Genomic DNA, 19,168 nt, shown 5'->3' with positions numbered 1-19,168 from the left:
TGTTAATAATATTTGTTGAAAAAGTCTCTAAACGTTTAATGAGCGACGTTTTATGTATTTTATTCCGCTTAAATTACCATGCAGCTGGTTTCCTGAGGGTTGACTAACTTCTGTGTTTTTTTGTTTCAAACACTACCCTATAATATGTTGGTGTCTGTGAGATGTGTTCTGTGGAGTTGTGGCTCTGTGGCACCACCGCAGACCACTCCCATGACGAACCATCGCTTTCTGTGTGTTGTGTTCTCTGCACAGGCCTCGGTGCTCTGCGCGTAACAGCAACGCCGCTCCGCGGCCCCGATCAGGAAGTGAATTTGAAGAAAATAAGCGACTGTGGAGGTAGAATGACATAGGGAGCGGGAGGTGGAAGAGAAGCAAGCGGAAAAAGAAGCGACTAACAGAGGGAAGAATCGACCCGCTTTCTGGACCTGTATTGGGCTGTTATCCCGGGATATACTGCACACAAAAAATGCTTATAAAGGAATAGTAAGTAGGTGTGTGTGCAAGTGAGAGAGTATTCGAAAAGATAACGTGTGCGCGTTTGCCTGTCTCCCCCGTCTCCTTTCGCACCGCTGACATTGTGGCCAGTCGCCCGACCGGGGAATTGCAATAGTGCGGCCAGGGTGATGTCGAAACCCCGCACCTGCTCGGTGTCCGTGATCATTTTTCATGCATGCAACACTCTCGCCACCCTGAAGTATTCGCGGAATAAACTGAGAGGGAAATTCAGCGGCAGCTGTAGTTGCATCAGCAGCCGGCGTGGCTGTGCCCTTCACATTCTGCATCACAAGCCATCAGCTGAAATCGGGAGGCTTTCACTGTGGTGGCGAACAGAGTAATTCCCTCCGCTGTAATGCTAAAATGACGGACGCTCGAGATGAGCTGAGGGACAAATGGCTGGCGTAAGTCGCGTCGTGCCAGCGTCCATCCCTGTTAGCCGCTGTGGCCATGTTATTGATGCGCGGTGAAGGTGAAACGACCGATGAAGCATTCCAGCATTTGCATCTAGAGGAATGGAGACAGTGAGACGGAGAATGACCCAGGGTGGATGGTTGATTAAGGAGCAGGAGCGGTGGGAGTGGGCAGGTAGAGGAGGTGGGCGCAAAGCTTGGGGGAGAAAAGGGCAAATGGCGAGGTTTTAATGCACCAGTTAGATGTTAGAGAATTTGGCTGCTGGGCCGAAAGGATGCAATGGCACACAGTGTGGTTTTGTGGCTTGAAATGGAAAAAAAAAATAAATTGAAAAATTGTTTGAATGCGTTTTTGCGGGCCTCTGTGTAACTGACTGAGGCCTGCTCACTCTTAGCTGGTGGTTAAAATAAGGGCAAGGCCGATGAATGGCAGATGAACTGGGCTGATATTGTCCTTCAAATGGAGAAAATCCTGCACGTTTTAATCATCATTGTCACACAGACAGAATATTGTTCCTTTATTTCTTTGCTGGGGTCAGTGTGCAGTGTGTATATTAGGTTTTTTGTTTCAGGAAGCTGATGTTCACCTGTTTAAAAAAAGACACAAAAAGAACGATGTGTGCTTCCTTTAGGTGTTCTGTGTTTTAGTAGTTTCAATTATATGCATCGCCTTTTAAATAAAAAAAAAAATCCAAATACATTTGGACTTTTTTATTCTTTGTAATTATAAACATGTTTGTTGCAATTTTGTGGCAAGGTCAGACCTGAACTGTGTGGCAGAAATATCTAAAAAAAAATTCTGATCAGAGTCTCTCTGTCACTGGTTATTGTCTTGATTTGCCATCACATCGCTCTACATTTAATCAATAAATGGCCCAGCACAAAAAGCACAGGATCAGAGTGATGGCATCCTAAAGATCTGAAGTGATTAGGGAGACTCTGGGCCTCAGCAGCCAGCCTGGAAATTAATTAAATCAGTCACGATTAAATTCTAAATGTATTTACGCACTGTCAACACTCAAAGATGCTTGTACACGCACATCCACACATAGAGTTACGCACGCCAAGATACCATCATGAGGGTCAGGAGAAAAAGAACAGATCCATGTCCAGTTTCTGTAGACTCAGTGCTCCTCACCTGAACCACTGACCTACATCACTCATGATCTACTTTTCTTCAGCTTAAGCACTTTGGCAGGTGTACATGCATGTAGGACCTGCTTCTGATTTTAAAAACCTGATTTGATCAAAGGAATAGAAGCAGGAAAAAGAGGAAGACGGAGGGGAAAAAGATAAAGAAGAAAAGATGAGCAATGCAGGATGGGTGTTTGTTTTCTGAAGCAACAAAGTGACACCTGATCTTCCTGTCAAGACCATTAGACCAAGGAGACTTGCAGAGAGTAAGAGAAATATACACTCACCGGCCATTTTGTTAGGTACACATTGCTAGTACCAGGCTGGACTCCCTTTTTGCTGTTAGATCAAGGTGCTAGAAAATTTTCTCAGATATTTGGTCCATATGGACAAGCTAGCATCTAGGGGAAATTGATACATTAGAGTACTGCAATACTCAATACAGGGACACCAAATATTTATATTTTAATATGTTACAACACTCACAAAATACAGGAACATGACATTAGCCAAACAAACTTGCAATAAACCCACTCAACCAAAAAACCATCCAACACTGGACACTCCTAATTCAGAGCAAGCTAAAGGCTCAGTCACACAAGTAAATATAAGACAAGAAACCTCTTTGTGTCTACGAAAAAAATTAATGGCTGCTTGGTGATTGTATTGGATTTTTTTAACATCCTGTGACCAATTGCAGCTTGTGGTAACTAAATGGTTATCCAGGTGTGTAAAGTGTTGCATGATTACATTTGATTGCAAAGAGATTGCAGAAGTTGCCTGATTGGAGGCAGCTTTTCCGCAAACAGTTGCGGTCTAACTTAGATTAACTGCAACCACTCTCAGAGAGATTGCTGAAGGTGTGCAAATAGTTGCTTTCTAAATTATAAATGCAGACAGATTTCCAGCATGTTGCTATCAGTCTGAATGTCAGCGAGTATAACTTCAGGGGAATCGACTCAACTGAATATCAGCTGGTTGTATTCTGGTTATTGTTTTTTAGATGAAGGCATGAAGGCTGCTGAGAGCAAATAGAGTCAGTTAAATGTGAATTTTTAAATATAAATATTAACAGATATGTTAACTTCTATTATTTATCACACCTAATTGCTGTATTGTCAGAATCAAATTGAATTTAGTTGCCAACTTGTCTCCATTCAATCTTTGACTGGTAGCAGACTGACTCCATCTTATGGTCGGTTTTAGTGACAGTGTTGATGTTCTTGACAATCTCATTTTTCAGAAAAACATAACTGAAGAGAGATAAGCTTATCTTACTGGATAAAACAGATGTTGACAAGGTTTAACTTTGTGGACATAATTTGCATTTAAAACTGTGATAAATCATGGCATATGTTATTGGGATACTCAGCGTATCGCAAAATGTTAAAAATCACAGTTATATCTTGTTGCAAGTGAAGTATTATGACAATATTGTACTATGGGGTGTCTGGTGAGTCCAGCCTGTAATAGCATCATACAGTTGCTGGAGATTTGTCAGATGGTCAGGTTGGCTGTGGTGTTTGAATAATGTTCAGATCGTACTCAAATGTGCTAATAAAACATCCCCCCAACATTACACCACTCGTTTGAAGCATTAGATGGATGGATCCATGCTATCATTTTGTTTCCGCCAAATTCTGACCATCCCATCCAAATGTTGCAGCAGAAATCGAGATTCATTAGACCAGGCAACATTTTTCCAAGCTTATATTGTCCAATTTTGATTAGCCTATGAGAATTTTTCTTAATTTGAGCAGCTGTAGCCCTTTAGTATTAGACATGAGAGACAAATAACAAATGGTTATTTGAGTTAGTGTTGCCTTCCCATCAGCTCAAAGCAGTCTGGCCGTATTCCTTTGACCTCTGGCATTACTACCCCCCCCCCCCCCCCCCCCCCCCCCCCCAAACACAGAGAACTGCTGCTCACTGCATTTTCTCTTCTTTGGACTACTCTCTGTAAACCCCAAGAGATGGTAGTAGGGCAAATTCCCAGTATATGGTACTTTCGGAAATACTCGGACCAGCCCCTCTGACACTAACAACAATGCCACATTCTAACTTACTTCTTTACCTTTTAATTTGATCTTCAACAGGTCGCCTTAAATACGTCCACGTGTCTTAAATGCGTCCACGTGCTTAAATGCATCGAGTAATTGCCCTGTGCCAGGGTGATGAGATATTTGCATTAACAAACAGCTGAAGAGGTGTATCTACCAAAATTGTCAGTGAGTGTAGAACAAGCATTATGACAACTACATTTCTGAGTTTTTTACACCGACGGTTAAATTTTAATATTTGCCTTAGGCACGCAGATATTTCTTTCACCATTTAAAAAGAGATGAGCAGTAATAATTTTAATGCATCAGAAAAAAACAAAACAATGTAACTGCAACCCTTGTAAACGAAAAAAGAACTTATATTGGTAAATTCAAATCTCAAATGTTGTCATTTGACATTAGGGCCAGTCCCTGCCTTCTTTGCAGCATCTGGTCTACCGGTCAGTGTTTGGCTGGGACTCAGAGCCAGATTACACTCAGTGGCGAATGGGATGTAGGATTAAGTGAATTTGGGCATACCTCACACACTCGCAGAACAATCAACAAAGCTGCATACTGTACATGTGCATTCTGTGGTCTGGGATGCAGGAGGCGGTGCAGTATGTTTAAGCTGCTGCTTTATTGTGTGCAATGTAACAGAGCCCAGATGTTGTGTGTGTGTGCTTGCATGTTTGTGCAAAATGAGTTTTTGCTAAGATGTTGAATTCTAAATGTGTGTGGGCATCTGTGTAACTGTTAGCGTTGATGGACTGTAAAGTTTTATTTTTACATACACATCGATGCGCCAGAGTTCTCTAATTGTGACTTTATTCATTATTCTTCATTGTATGTGATCTTTTTAAAAAAAAAAATCAATATAAAATCCAAAATGGGGTTATTTAATCAAAACAACAGTGCAAAGTTACATGTTGATTAATAAATTAGCATAAAACTATGAACTCATTAATAGATTACTATGATAAAAATAGTAGATTTTTCAGTATAATATTTGTATGTATACAAATATTATTGTAGCTTGTATAATGCAACATGCTATCTCAGCACTCCTAGTTGGATGTTTTATCATTATCTTTCAAATATGTCATTTTATCAATATGAGTGAAATGCAGATTTTGCAGGACAAGTTTGCTGGTGATGTGTGTATGTGGCCGTGTGTTGGGCTTCTGCATTTCCCCAGTGCTTGTTTTAAAACACAGTGATACAACAGAAAAAAAATTAGACACCGCAGTTATTGGAAAAGGCAAAACAAAAACAGCAGATGAACCAACAAATGCTGCTTGTATGAGAGAAATCTGATGTCTGTTTATGCAAGTGAATTTGACTGTTTTCATTCACATAGCCCGTATAAACATTCAAAGATTTATTTGTAACTAAGCAACAGCAAAAAGATCATGCATTGTTTTTTTAATGGTTCAGTGGTACAAGGGTCACATTTAAATACATTAAATTTATACTAAATGGGACTTTTAATTTTTTTTTTCCAAATGTCTCATATCCATGCACACAAGGATAGATTTAGATAGATAGATAACTTATGAACAACTTGTGTTATACGATGAATTGAAGTTTAGCTGCTGTCACATATTTTGTATAGTTCAATACTGCACATCCAGATGAAGACTATTATCCTTTGCTCACACGGCACAACAAAAAGGGTGTGTATTTGAGAAAAATTGGTATCCCAATAAATATTAAGCTGAATAGTTAAACATGGCTTCTCATGTTGTCAGCTTGACATTTTCACAGAGGAAGTTCATTTTCCGCCAAAGGCATAAGAAAACACCTTTCTGGGGATTTGTACTCAGACAAGCTCAGTGTGCTTTACAAGGGCAGTTAAAAAAAACTCAACATAGAGATTCTGAGAAACTTGAATTGTTCCATTGTAGCATGAAAATAGCAAAAGATCTGACTTCACAATAGCAAAATTGTCCATTTCCTATGAGAAAACCTTATGAGGAAACCTGTGGTGACAGTGGGGAGGAAGAACTCACTTTTAAAAGAAAGAGCCCTTGAGTCTGTCAGGGGCATGTTGGAGACTTAAACTTCAACTGTTACATCACAACCAAAAACATCACAACCAAAAACATTTTGAGTTTTCAGCGCATTAAAAGAAGCATCTTAAACAGAATAAATCCAGAATCATCTGGATTTTTATGTCTTTTTTTGTTCATCATATTTGGTGTGAATGGAACTGTGCTGCATGTCTGCCCATTGTTCAGTATACATTACAAGCACGAGTTCAGGAGTTTTAGTGTGACATTTTGAGTAATTTCACGTATTCTTCCCTCTTTTCCAGTCGAGTGATTCTTCCTATTTCCGTGGAAGAGGTAAGTGCTATCTCAGTATATTTCAATGTGTGTAAGTGTGCTTTTTCTGCTTTTTTTTTTTTTTTTAGCTTGTTTGTTTTGTGTGTTTACATTTTTGATGCCCACATGTTCTAACACATTTTTCATATATCCACACACATCCAGCCTGCATAGGAAATCCAGCTTAAGAAAATCTCTTATCTTCGATAGACCATTGAATCCACACAGTATTTCACTGTCCTTACACTCTGTGTCTGCGTCCATCTGTCGTGTCTTGTCATCACTTCCATTGCAGTCTGCCTGTCTATTCAGGCTTGCATTGTAAATGAGTCACCTGAAACTGCTTCCATGACATCACGCTTACTCCCCACCTCCTTTTTCCTCTGCCTTTATATTTTTGGAAAATTAAAGCAGTCTAATCTACTTTTGGTAGAGACCTATGACTAATACTGCACATTTATTACAAAATATTTAAATACATTTAAATCACTTAATCTTACTGTAGCTTGAAGCATCAGTGTGAAGCACCAGTGCGTGCTCAGATGCTGCAGTGTGCCACATAAACGCCAGATCAGTCACAGGAATTCAAGAATTCAAATCGGAGACTTGACCAAATCATACTGTTTAATATTTTCGTTTAAAATCAAAACCACGAAGCAGTGGAGTGAGAAATAAGTAATACTGATTTCCTCCGAAGGCGTTTTCAGATTTAAATGTTTCTTCTCTTAACTGTGTCTGTTTGTAGACATTATCTTATTATCTCCAATTATATCTCTTAATAATCAGGCAGATTTCCTCTAAAGCACAAGAAGTGGACACTGTGTCACAAACAGATGCTGAAAAAGTACTGAAAAGGAAATATTTGAGTTAAACGTGACAAACCTAATCCTAAAGACAGTTAACCAGCAGTCCCCTGAATCACATCCCTCGAGCATGTCTGTTTCCTTCTCTAAATTCAGACTCTCTGAAACAGCAGTCTTCAGTTATTTGCCATTTCACTGAGTCAAACAGTGTTTTTTTCAGTGAGACTGTACTGACTGTCAGAGCCTGGTGGTGGTAAAACCTCCCTGAAGAATTTTGCTGAAATTGAATTTCCTGTCTGTTAACTTCTTGCCAAGGGCCACCGTTTAAGATAAAGCTTATCAGTACTTTATTTGCATGAAAAGTAGAAAGTTCTGGCATAACTGGACAAAGACTGATCCCACAAGGCAAGGTCGAGCTATAATTGTCCAAAGCTGTTACCCAGGAGGCTTTGCTGTTCCTGCATCCCGTTTTTTCAGTGGATAGCTACAGTATCCATGCCTGTTCAGAGGGAACCGTCTCCAGTGTCCATTTGGCTTTCCAGTTTTTTTGGTTTGTTTGTTTTTTTTCTCAGCAGATGTGTCTAGTCATTGAATAAACTCTAAGAAGCAATCATGGTCACACTCACTGCTTATTTAGAAAATGTAATCGTTTGCATATTTCAAGAAGGTCAATTAAACCTCTGTGGCTCATTTCATCTTTTTTTTATTGCTGCTGCTGTTGCAGAGTAATCCTTTTTTTCCAGATGAACAAAACAAAACTTTCTGAAATCTAAAACATCTGGCAGTCACAACTCATCACTATGTTTTTGCACTGAACAGAGTGATCTGTGGGTACCTAAAGATGAATCCACCCCCACATACTGGTCTAGTTACACTCAGCAGAACTAGTGCTACGAGATGAACCAAACTTATCTTTAAACATTTGGCTTCAATTCACCATCCCCATTAATTTCATAGTTCCTGCTCTAATTATACGAGGTATCTAAAATTACTACCTAAGTCATGACTTGCCTAAGGCCTCTCACTGGACTACCAACACCAATTTTCAGAGAAGGCTCATCTTTGAGCTACAAAATGTACCGAAGACAGACAAATCATTTGATAAGGGATAAAACTGAAAGTTGTTGACTACATAAAAATGTAATATAAAGTGCAATGTTTTAATGTTAAAAAGTCAAGCTAATTTACAAGTATATATACTAGCTTTAGAGCCAGGCAGATGCAGGAATTTTGCTGTTGATTTACTGTATAGCAACATTCACTGCCTGAAAGTGAAGTGAGATCTTGTCTACCATGCTCACTTAAGGTTCATGGAGGGACAGGAGAGCATTAGATTACCACTTGACTCCATCGTGAGATGTTCTGTCAAGCTTAGTTATTTCTGTGCGCTATAAATGTATGTATATGTATACAAACGTGCCGTGGCAGGCGGAGCATATTTCTTCAGCCTAAGCATGAGTTTTTGTTGAGATTACCGAAGATTGTCAAATCCTCTTTGTTTCCTGCTTGCCAGGTTTTGCTGACCGCAAGAGAAACTTGCATTGTGTGTAAACACATAATCAGCATTTTCATCATTTGATTTTAGTGAATGACACAGAAGTGCAGGAAGTCATACCCGGCAACGTCTGAATACAAAGAATAACTTTTATATGTCTCCTGTTAAAAGGTCAGAATACATAATAAATCAACTTGTCCCATCGTTGCGATGTTGTAAGCGTGTCTGCGTTCTGGTCCAGCTTTGTGCAGAGGTTATATGTGGATTAGAGGTGATTAAGAAATGAAAGAGCCATTGTCCTGTGCTTAACCAATCACATGCACACTTGGGATCAGGGAGAGGGGGATGAGATGAAGACAGAGGCGTGAGACTGAGAAGTCGTGAAAGAGAAAAACAGTCGGGTGCGACATAAAAGTAGGCAGGATGAAAATAAAATGTGGAGAGCAAGCATAAGTATATGGGAGATTATGAGATTTCAGGAAGAAGGAGAGGAATATGGAGCAATCAAGAAAAAGATCCAAAGAAAAAGATGAAATGCACATGAAAAAATATACCTGAGCGCACTCATCTGGGTAATAATACATTGTAACTTCAGCATGTGTTCTTTTAAGGTAGGCTTGAGAGGAAGTAGCTTTTTATTTGTCCCTTTAAGCCATGTTTTTACATCAATCCAACTATTTTTGTATATTTTTGTTTTTTCCAGTACCAGGTTGGCCAGCTGTACTCTGTGGCTGAGGCCAGTAAGAATGAGACGGGTGGAGGAGAAGGAGTGGAGGTGCTAAAAAATGAACCCTATGAGAAAGATGGAGAGAAGGGACAGTACACACACAAAATATACCATTTGCAGAGGTAAGTATTTGTACAACAGGTTTGCAGTGTCAGACGATGCAGAAGAAGAATCTTGCATCTTGAGCAAACTCTTGGTGACAGTGGAGAGGAAAAATTCCCTTTTAGAAGGAAGAGCTGTCTGGCAGAACCAGACTTAGGGATCGATTGGAGGGGAAAGAGAGTACATAAAATAGTAACACAGCATAGCATGCAAAGTGGCAAATAAACACTTGGGCAGTGGAGACACAATCAGTAAATTATAGCAACACTTAGCACTTCCCACCCCAGAGAATATTTCTCGTGAATCCCAAGTGGGAGCTGGTTTCACAGGAGAGAAGCCTGATAGCTGAAGGCTCTGCTTCTTATTCTACCATAGTAAGCCTGTACTCTGACAGTGGGATGCTTTACTGGGATAATGTTTTACTATGAGGTCTTTAACATTTGGCATGATCATTCGGAACTTAGTTTGTTTATCCTTTAGCAGCAAAGCAAAAAGAGAAGGAGAAATTTGATCTCTCATTCCAGTCCATGTTAGCACTGTCGCTGCAGTGTTTTGGATCAGCTGAAGGCTTTCCAGGAAGCTTTTAGGAAAACCTGATAGTAAGGTTAGGGTTCTGGACTGTTTGCTCACCTACAAAGATCGAAATATGCTGATAGCACACTGATGCATGTAAGTAAGCTACCAGAAGCAACCACATGTAGTTTCTGCCTATGAAGGTTTTAGTGCTTTTGTTGCTTTAGATCTTTATAGTGGGCATTTATATGTATTATAGCTATTTATGTTTACATTGCAAAGCTAAATCTAAAGTTTAATATAAAGGACTTGGTCAGGTAAAGGAAGGTTTTGCTGTGATGCTTAAGACCTCCAGTATGAGAACCTATAATAAAGTTAAATAACTGAAATAGAAATGCTTTAAAATTAACTAGGCTTGTTTTCTCCTCACTCCTCTGCCCTGCAGTAAAGTGCCATCATTCGTCAGAATGTTGGCTCCAGCTTCAGCTCTCAATATCCACGAGAAAGCCTGGAACGCGTACCCATACTGTCGCACAGGTACGACACACATACACGGAGAGACACTTTATACCAGCACACAAAATGCTTAATCTCTGTGCTTTTGGTAATATTCATCACATAAAATACAGATTTGATTTGTGACATTTATCAGAATCACGTGTTTTTGTAGCTCAGGGATGCCTCGCTCAGTGGATTTTATTTGTAAAAGAAATATACCTTCTTTTTTTTTGTTTAATAGGGGTTTAAGATAACTGATTTAAATAATGGCGGTACACATTCAACCGCACACTCTTGCTAACTGTGTGTCTCTGGGTCTTTGTCACCTTGAAAGAGTAGCTGAATAATTTACTGTATGCCCAGAGAGAAGAGCCGTGCAATCACTCGAGCCTTTCAGGCTGAGATCACACACAGCCTGCCAGTTGCCAGACAGCCATCTGTCATACAAACACACAGAACAGGCAAAGGCACAACCTGTACCTACACACACACACTGACAACTAGTGTTTAACAATTCCTCGTGACATCTGTACATTGTCCAATACTGTTAATGCGTATTGGTAGTGTTTCGTAGTGTTTTCAAATGTTCCTCAACTCAACTATTCTTGTGTTTCTCTCTGTCCGCTCCTGCGCTGTCTGCCATCGGGCTCTGCAGTCATCACTGTAAGTATGCGTGTTTACTTTGGAAATCGTGTGCGTTGACACAAAAGACACCTCAAACCTTGATGCTGAGAGCGAGCGAGCGAGTTAACCTGAAAGTTGAGAAAGAAATGTGATCTATTTCAGTGGCGAAGCAGCAGGCGTAGTCAGACACCATTACTTTGTGTGTGCTTCATGTATTACTCAAGCTATGGGGACCTAAATCTGTTCACACAATATGGAGATGTGTTTTTCTATTGGGGCGGGGGGCTCCCTATTACAGAAATCATTAAAAACTTTGATGAGGACAATTTTGTTAAGGTTAAGTTTAGAAATGTTTAATTATGATTAAGGTGATTAGGGTTACAGTAAGTTAATGTAATGTCCTCTTAAGTCCTGGATACTCAGCTGTATGCGCTGGTGTGTGTGTATATGAGAACAGGAGTTTGGTATTATATATATATATATATATTATATATATATATATATATATATATATATATATATATATATATATATATATATATATATATATATATATATATTTGCTTACATATTTTCATGAAGAATTACTCTTCCTGTTTCACTCAATTTTACTTGTGTTTTCTCTGCAGAATGAGTATATGAAAGATAACTTCTTGATCAAGATTGAGACATGGCACAAACCTGATATGGGACACCTTGAAAATGTAATTATTAATGGCAATAATGACCTTTGGTGCTACATGCAGCAAGTTGAATGTCCATATTTTGAGTAGAAACAATGCAGATGGCACAAATGTGGTTGGGGTTTTTTTTACAAAATGTTTAATTTATTGATGGTGAGGTTTGTAGTCTGTTTTCCTCTCCTTGTGGTTGTGTTTTCTGTTGTTTAGTGGTTTCCTAATCAAAATTTGCTTCATAATTCTTATTTGAAATCCAAATTGCATCCCCCTTTTGTAGGTGCTCATAATTACTGGGACAGTGCTACTATACATGCATAAATGTAAATGTTATGTTATTAAAACGCTATTTTATTGCCTGAAGAAACTTGCCTTCAGACACAGTATCTAGTTTTGTTCTCTCTGTCTCTGTTTCAGGTACACGGTTTGGATGCCGAAACCTGGAAGAAAGTGGATGTTGTCTATATTGATATTGCAGACAGAAGCCAAGTGGAACCAAAGGTGAAATCATCACCTTAAAATCAATGCAGAGACCATCACAGCATCTAGCTTTCATACTTATGTGTCACCTTATACATGTTGTTTATTGTTGGGGGGGTTTGTTGGGGGGCTTTTGCCATTTTTCTTCAGGACTACAAGCATGAAGAAGATCCTTGCAAGTTCAAGTCAGTGAAGACAGGACGAGGACCTCTAGGACCAGACTGGAAGGTGCAGCTTTTTTGTTGTAAACATCTCAGTAGGCAGAGGCACATTCTTCAACCACTTTAATGTTAATCACTGATGTGCAAAATACAAAATATATTTGCACTGATACTTGTTGCTTAGCAACTATGATGTTTAGCCAGTGATGCCTGATCTGTGCAGAACAAAATTTGGTCATAATGCAGCAATATAATGTAGCCATAGCTGCTTCTAAGGACACTAGGGTCCTGTCTTTTATCAGTTTTTCCTGAGTGGTTTTATTCAGTTGAATGGTTTTAGAAGCCAGCCCTTATTTACAGTTAGTATATATTATAGTGGATTTTTTTAATCAATACTTTTAGTTTTAGAGCCTTTTTGTTATTGTCAAAAGGTGTTGGAGAACATCAGGAGAAGTGATGACCTCTGGATTCCTAAAACCTTATTTATAGCCCTCAGTGTATCTTTATTGATTAAATATTAGTTGAATAGAGGCAAAGGTCCAGACATACAGATGTGTTATGCCTGAGGAACATTTGGTAACGTAAAAAAAATGTGTTTATGTACTTGCAGAAGGAACTTCCTAACAAGAAAGACTGCCCACACATGTGTGCCTACAAGCTGGTCACTGTCAAATTCAAGTGGTGGGGCCTGCAAAATAAAGTGGAGAATTTCATTCAAAAGGTTTGTTGAGAGGTTTTTTGTTTTATTTGCTTTTTACCTTATTATCATTTTTGACACAACCAGGAAGCTACAGGTCATGGCCTGCTACTGAGGAGGGTTTATTGTTAAAAAAGTCATTTACATTGTTTATCCTGCGGGACATATCCTTTTTTTCCTTCCTTGACAATATCTGTTAATGGCTGTTGCACCACGGTGTGTTATCCTTTGCACACATACAGTAAATCCTGACCGCTTGAGGTAGTAATGGAAAAAGGCACCACTCACTATCATGTCTTGACGCATGCTCATTCATCCAGGTAAATAAATACCAAAAGACTGATTCTGTTCACCTCGATGAAGCATTTTTAGTGGGAGGATTGGTACTCCGTGAATTGTACTTATGGCCATTGATCCATGGTCATTGATCAGTGGAATTTGATCAGTGGTTGTTGATCAATGGTCATTACAATTTGTTCATTAATGATCAAGAAACTGACCTCACAGCCCATTGTTCCTTCAGTGGTGCTGGTTTCAGTCGTTATGCAAATGTACTGTTTATAAGATCAGGGAAACCTGCAGTCAGCTCAGACTGAAGAAGTCACTTGAATGAGTGATGAAATGTTTCTCCCAATGAAAACTCTACATCCAGATGAACAGAATCAACCTTTTGGGACTCATTGTCATGTTCCACATGTATGTTGCCAGCCTCTCCGCGATAAACGGGGTAAAAGATTGGAAACAGGATGAAATTACACATCTCTTACGTTAAGAAATCCAGCTCCTTTAACTAATCCAAAACTTTTCTCTTTATTGTTTCTGTTGTCTCACAGCAAGAGAAGCGTTTGTTCACTAATTTTCACCGCCAGCTATTCTGCTGGATTGACAAATGGATTGAACTGAACATGGAAGACATACGTCGCATGGAGGAGCAGACACGTAGGGAGCTGGATGAGGTAAGCCAGGCAAGATTAAATTGAACTTGATACAGTGTATCTTTTAATATTTTCTACCATATACCGACAGTTCGCTTTCCCCTATCACCTCCTGCAATTCTTCTGTGGGGACACAGAAGAATTCTTAGGGCAGCTGTGAGACATGGGCTGTATCCCAGTTCAGGGTCTGCAGCCTTAAAGTACGCAGCCTTAACGGTCCACAAGGGCCGCGTACTTAAATACCACTAAGGCCGGAAGTGCGAGGCTTGTGAAATGGGACGGACTGGCCTTCGTTGCGCTGCCCAGGTTGCCTAGCAACCATGATACTAACAGCTGGAAACGTTTCATACAGCTTTGTTTGACAGAAATAAAGGAGAAAATCTTTTGTTCATTTGTTTGTTTGTTTCTACATGAGCTTTGATCACCAGCACCAGTACAGCACTCAGCTGCTGTACTGGTGCTGTACCAGATTTGCCTGTCATTCTGTCTCACTCATGAACAAGCCCAAGAGGTACTTGAACCCCTCCACTTAAGATGACACCTTAATCCCAATCTAGAACAGGAAACCCAATCTTTTCAGGCTGAAAACCATGACCTCAGACTTAAAAGTGCTTATTCCCTGCTATTTAACACTTAGTACAGACCAGGTCAAGGCCATGCCACAGTTTGATGAAGCCAACACCATGTAAACACCTTGTTATAAGTAAGGCTATGATTGTAGTCCTTTGCAGACACACACACAGACAGCTGTGGAGCAGACAGACATACTTTATTATACTACTTCTGTCTGCTTGGAAGATGCAGTTCTTTCATATGCAGCAGCTCAACTTCTACGTATTTCACACACATATTTCGTTACCTTGAAATGTTGTGATTACTACACACTAAAGCAAACAATTAAAAAATTCTTGTGTGATTTTTCTCTTCTGTCAGATGAGAGTGAAGGACCCTGTGAAAGGAATGGTCGCTCTAGAGGACTGAGGCTGAATTGGACCGTGAATGCTGCTGCTCATCAGGTGAAATTATTTTTGTCCTTTGTGTGATCGTAAATTTGTGCCATGACATGTTCGTTGAAATACTGGATTTTTCCCCCAGTCTAGCTGCTCATTGTAACTTCCCAAATCCAAGTGATGTGTTCAAATTGTTTGTGTTGTTTGACCAGAAACCTCAGTGTTTTTTTTCTTCCGTAGTTAAGACATTAATGAATTAGCAAAACCTTTGTCTTGTTTTAAGCTAAACCTTAGTGTCCAGGAGCCCTTTAAATGATCTCACATATCAGTTACAGTGTATAAGTAACAAGAAATTGCAGCCAGTGAATGAAGTTATATGGTTTTGATTATTGAACCTAAAACAGCAGAATGTGACCTTAATAAGTCGCCAATTAACACATTTAACAGGCTTTTTTGTTGCTAAATTCTTCACTGTGATTATCGGCTAGTTCACATGCATGTTGTTGCTGGAAATGAGGTTCACAAGAGCAGGCAGGCTTGAAATCTGAGTACATTTGAGAAAAGCATCCAACTAAATTTACATATACATTTAGTTACATGCTAACTAAATAGTATGCTTTTAGCATGCAACTAACTGCGTGCAATTTAATTAGCATGCAATAAACAATAAAGGAAATTAATTGTTTATTAGGCAATTAAAAAAAGCAGACAATGTAAGTGATGACTGTCTTTCTGTCTTCTCTTTTAGATCAGAATATCCAGACACCAGCGGATTCACATCCTCCTTTTGTCTCAACTGACGCAACATCCGACCGGCCGGTCCAAAACCCACCTCTTGCAGTCCAATTTGGTTTCAGGGACCTGGACCCAGTAAACTTCCAGTTTTCAGCTGATGTTCTCCGTCCTTCCCTCCTCTCACACTCATCTGTACTTTTGGTTTATTTTTTTGATCTAGTGTCCCCATGTTAATTGCTCTGAGGCCTCCAGTAGCAAAATTATAGATCTTGTCAGTCAGTCCTCTCTTTCTGTCTAAATTGTTCTAAACTACAGAGAATAGTGTCATTTATCTCTGCAATTTAGGATTTATTTCTATTTAGGATATCCCAGTAGTGTATATATAAAGTATATCGGAGAGTTGAATAATTGTACTGAAGTACATATATATGTGTATATACATATATATATATATATATATATATATATATTAAAAAAAAAACAAGATTTTTAAAATGATTCAGTACATTTTGTGAGTGGATGTTTATTTTTTTTCCAGATCAAGCCAAGCTGTATGCTCAGTGCTGTGTTGCTTGTTTGATCCTTTAATTTCTTCTTTTTTTGTCATTGTATCTCCTTTTCTCCATTTGTGTCATGCAGTGTTTCCCTTTCTTATTGAAATTGATTTGCAAATCTGCAAATCCCAGCTGCAAGGTCGGGGTTGTGCTAAGAGTTTTGTGTTATCTCTGCTATAAATCTGACCTAACAGATACGATTTTTGCCCCCGTAAATATGTTGACAAGTTCATTAGCTTTTCTGCTGCTTTGTGAATGTGTCTTTGCATATATATGTGTGTGTGTGTGGTTGTGGCAGGGCTTAGTGGTGTGTGTCTTTGTAACATTGCTAGGTCACCACGTTTTTCAGCTGTATTTTTCATGCCTCTTTCAGCAGATCCTCCCCAGTTTCATTTGGCTGTTTGGGGTGCTCGAAATTGCCATAATTGAAGATTGTGTCTGAATACAAGTATACAGTAATGCATATAAATAGAAATACAGAGAGAGCAATAGCTGAGAGGGGTGCTGGTAAAATGTGTCACCCTGCAAAATAAAAAATATAGAGCAGACAACTGGAACAGTCATAAACAAGTGTAGGCCTGTGTCTTTTTTTATTCTTCTGTTGGTGACCTGTGCTGACATTCTGCATCAGGTCTTGCCTTGTCATCCGTTGTGTCATCTTCAGTGGATAAATGGTGTTATCCAGCAATAGCAATAACTATCATGACACGCTGGTCTCTCCTTGGTCATTGCAGTTTTAGTAAACTGGAGCGCAAGCCTCAACTCAAGAGGGCTCAAGTTGCTTACTCATCATTAAATTCCATGTTTATTGTCTTTGCATGGGTTGATTTTCTCTTGTGGGATCTAAAGGTTGTTATTTAAATTTGTGTTTTGTTTTGGAGGGGATTTTTCTGGGTGTATGCATGAGTGTGAATGTGTCATGCAGGGTAGTGAGTGTCTTTGTAGAAAGTTGATCCTAGTTACAAACAAGGAACAAATTAAGCTACAGCGGGCGCTATTTTGTTTTTCTTCTTGCTGGTGTTTGTTTGGCTTCCTTTGCCTTCCTTCCGTCCCGTCATCTACTTCACATCCTGCACATGTTTTAACAGTATGGAAAGCTTAAAGAGAAAGCAACAGGTAACGAGACAAGAAAATGATTATGGACATTTTGCACTAACAAGCTAATATTAGTTCATGTAAAATAATTTAGGAACTTTAAAATAACAGATAAAGCCTATTTTTTGTAGTTTATGCACAATCATTACTAAAGTACAATAATGCATACTTACTGAATTTTGTAGCATAAATATCAATTTCACTATTGGGTTTTTCATTTGCAATTACTAAATAAAAACGGTATCGATCAAGTACTGTCATCAGTCAAAATGACGTCTGTCCCAAGCATTGCAGGAATTATTTCTTCCATTGACTCTTTAATTAGGATAAGTCATTTGCAGAAATTCTTAAAAATGCAAAGGTTTTCTGGAAGACTTCCAGAAGTTACTCTCATGTTCAGCTACATTAATCTAAAGGACTATTACGCTGAATCTGGTTAGATTCAGGTTTTCAGTTTACAGGGAAACGTGGAGCTGAATTGGCTCAGCCCTAACCCTAATTAACAAGAAAGGTAAAGCAAATGATTGACAGACATTTGAGCATTGTCTTTGAGCCTAATCTAATGTGCACACACATTACTGATGAATTATTAAAAGGGACTGTTCTGAGGATCATTGTCAACCTTGTGAACTATAAATTTTAAAAGGATAATGTTTGATCTTTTTATGTTTGCATATGCCAGATTACTTGAATAAGGCCATCATAGCAAACATTTTTCTGTTGCCTCCTCTTTGACTCCAAAACACTGGCCCTGGATATTCAATCCCTGCACCTCTGTGTCCATCAAGTGTCTCACTCAGTGTCTGTGATGGGGCTACCAACTGATTCATGGAGGTTTGTGGATGTACTGTATGTACTGACTTTGTAAATAGTAAATAAATTATTGTAGATGAACACATATATATAGATCAGACTGTCCTGCCAAAGCCTACAGCACACCTCTTAACACCTGATCCTCTTAATTAATCGCTATCTACTCAGCATTACACACCATCAGAATCAGAAAATGTTGAGTTATATGGAATTTAGTAGTGATAAGACATTTTGAGGAATATTGTCAACTGTAGTCATAAAAAGGCATTCTTACATATTGTTACAGATGTTTAGGCTGCTCAAGTGAAGCAGCACTTCACATTTGGAGGAAAAAATAAGAAAAGAGCCTATTTGCTATTTCCTGTCCTTCATTATTCCCTCACAGGTACCACGTCTCATTGGCAGGACAGTGTATAAATATATATTTTTGTTCTGAATGTTGTACCTCTGTTGTCAGTCTCTGAACTACACTGACTTCTCTCTGCAAAGGAACGGCAGCTTGGGTCACTTCATTGATCCACATAATTAGCTGATGGCGTCGGCCCTTCGTGACGCCGGGGCACGAGTTAGACTTTGCCCTCCTGTGGTTAGTAGTGGGGGAATCGAGGGGAAATTATTCTACATTTCGGAGCAGCTTCAACTGGGTGCTGGAGTGTTGGAGCTTAAAGCTACACACGAGAAAGGACAAATATATGTGGTTGTTTGAGAACAGATACTGATGTTTTTAAGAGTCTGAACCTACAAACATGTGAGAGAACGTGGTTTAACAGAGACAATCTCATAGTTATCTGTTGTTAGATTCCTCGATTTATAATCAGAGTATGAAACCAAATGATTCCATAATAATCCCAAACTGTTTTTAAATCGTTAAATCTCTCTTTCTCTCTCTTACTTTCGCTCT

The 19,168-nt window shown here is 39.1% G+C and overlaps 1 protein-coding gene across 2 annotated transcripts; it reads left to right on the top strand.

Moving 5' to 3' along the window:
* The first annotated feature begins 233 nt into the window (after positions 1-233).
* Positions 234-17,705, top strand: pitpnab (phosphatidylinositol transfer protein, alpha b). Of its 2 annotated transcripts, none has more exons than XM_085174739.1 (12): positions 234-483; positions 6,399-6,429; positions 9,410-9,555; positions 10,494-10,585; positions 11,202-11,209; positions 11,800-11,874; positions 12,265-12,348; positions 12,478-12,555; positions 13,099-13,209; positions 14,019-14,141; positions 15,054-15,136; positions 15,819-17,705. In XM_085174739.1, exons 1-11 carry the CDS (start codon positions 467-469, stop codon positions 15,099-15,101), a joined length of 813 nt encoding a protein of 270 aa, XP_085030865.1. In that variant the 5' UTR covers positions 234-466; the 3' UTR covers positions 15,102-15,136; positions 15,819-17,705. The 2 variants fall into 2 exon arrangements, with proteins under 2 accessions (XP_085030865.1, XP_085030866.1); XM_085174740.1 differs by lacking the exon at positions 234-483 and adding an exon at positions 490-1,075.
* Positions 17,706-19,168: the final 1,463 nt, after the last annotated feature.

The sequence above is a fragment of the Neolamprologus multifasciatus genome, chromosome 10 (assembly GCF_963576455.1).
Source record: "Neolamprologus multifasciatus chromosome 10, fNeoMul1.2, whole genome shotgun sequence".
NCBI classification, from domain to species: domain Eukaryota; kingdom Metazoa; phylum Chordata; class Actinopteri; order Cichliformes; family Cichlidae; genus Neolamprologus; species Neolamprologus multifasciatus.
Note: the sequence above shows the minus strand (reverse complement) of the source record. Positions and strands in the feature narration are given on the sequence as shown.

Coding starts and splice junctions, on each gene's coding strand:
- pitpnab (XM_085174740.1), top strand. CDS start 1,011: ATGGAGACAGTGAGACGGAGAATGACCCAGGGTGGATGGTTGATTAAG. Junction 12,556..13,098: donor CTCTAGGACCAGACTGGAAG/GTGCAGCTTTTT, acceptor ATGTACTTGCAG/AAGGAACTTCCTAACAAGAA. Junction 13,210..14,018: donor TGGAGAATTTCATTCAAAAG/GTTTGTTGAGAG, acceptor GTTGTCTCACAG/CAAGAGAAGCGTTTGTTCAC.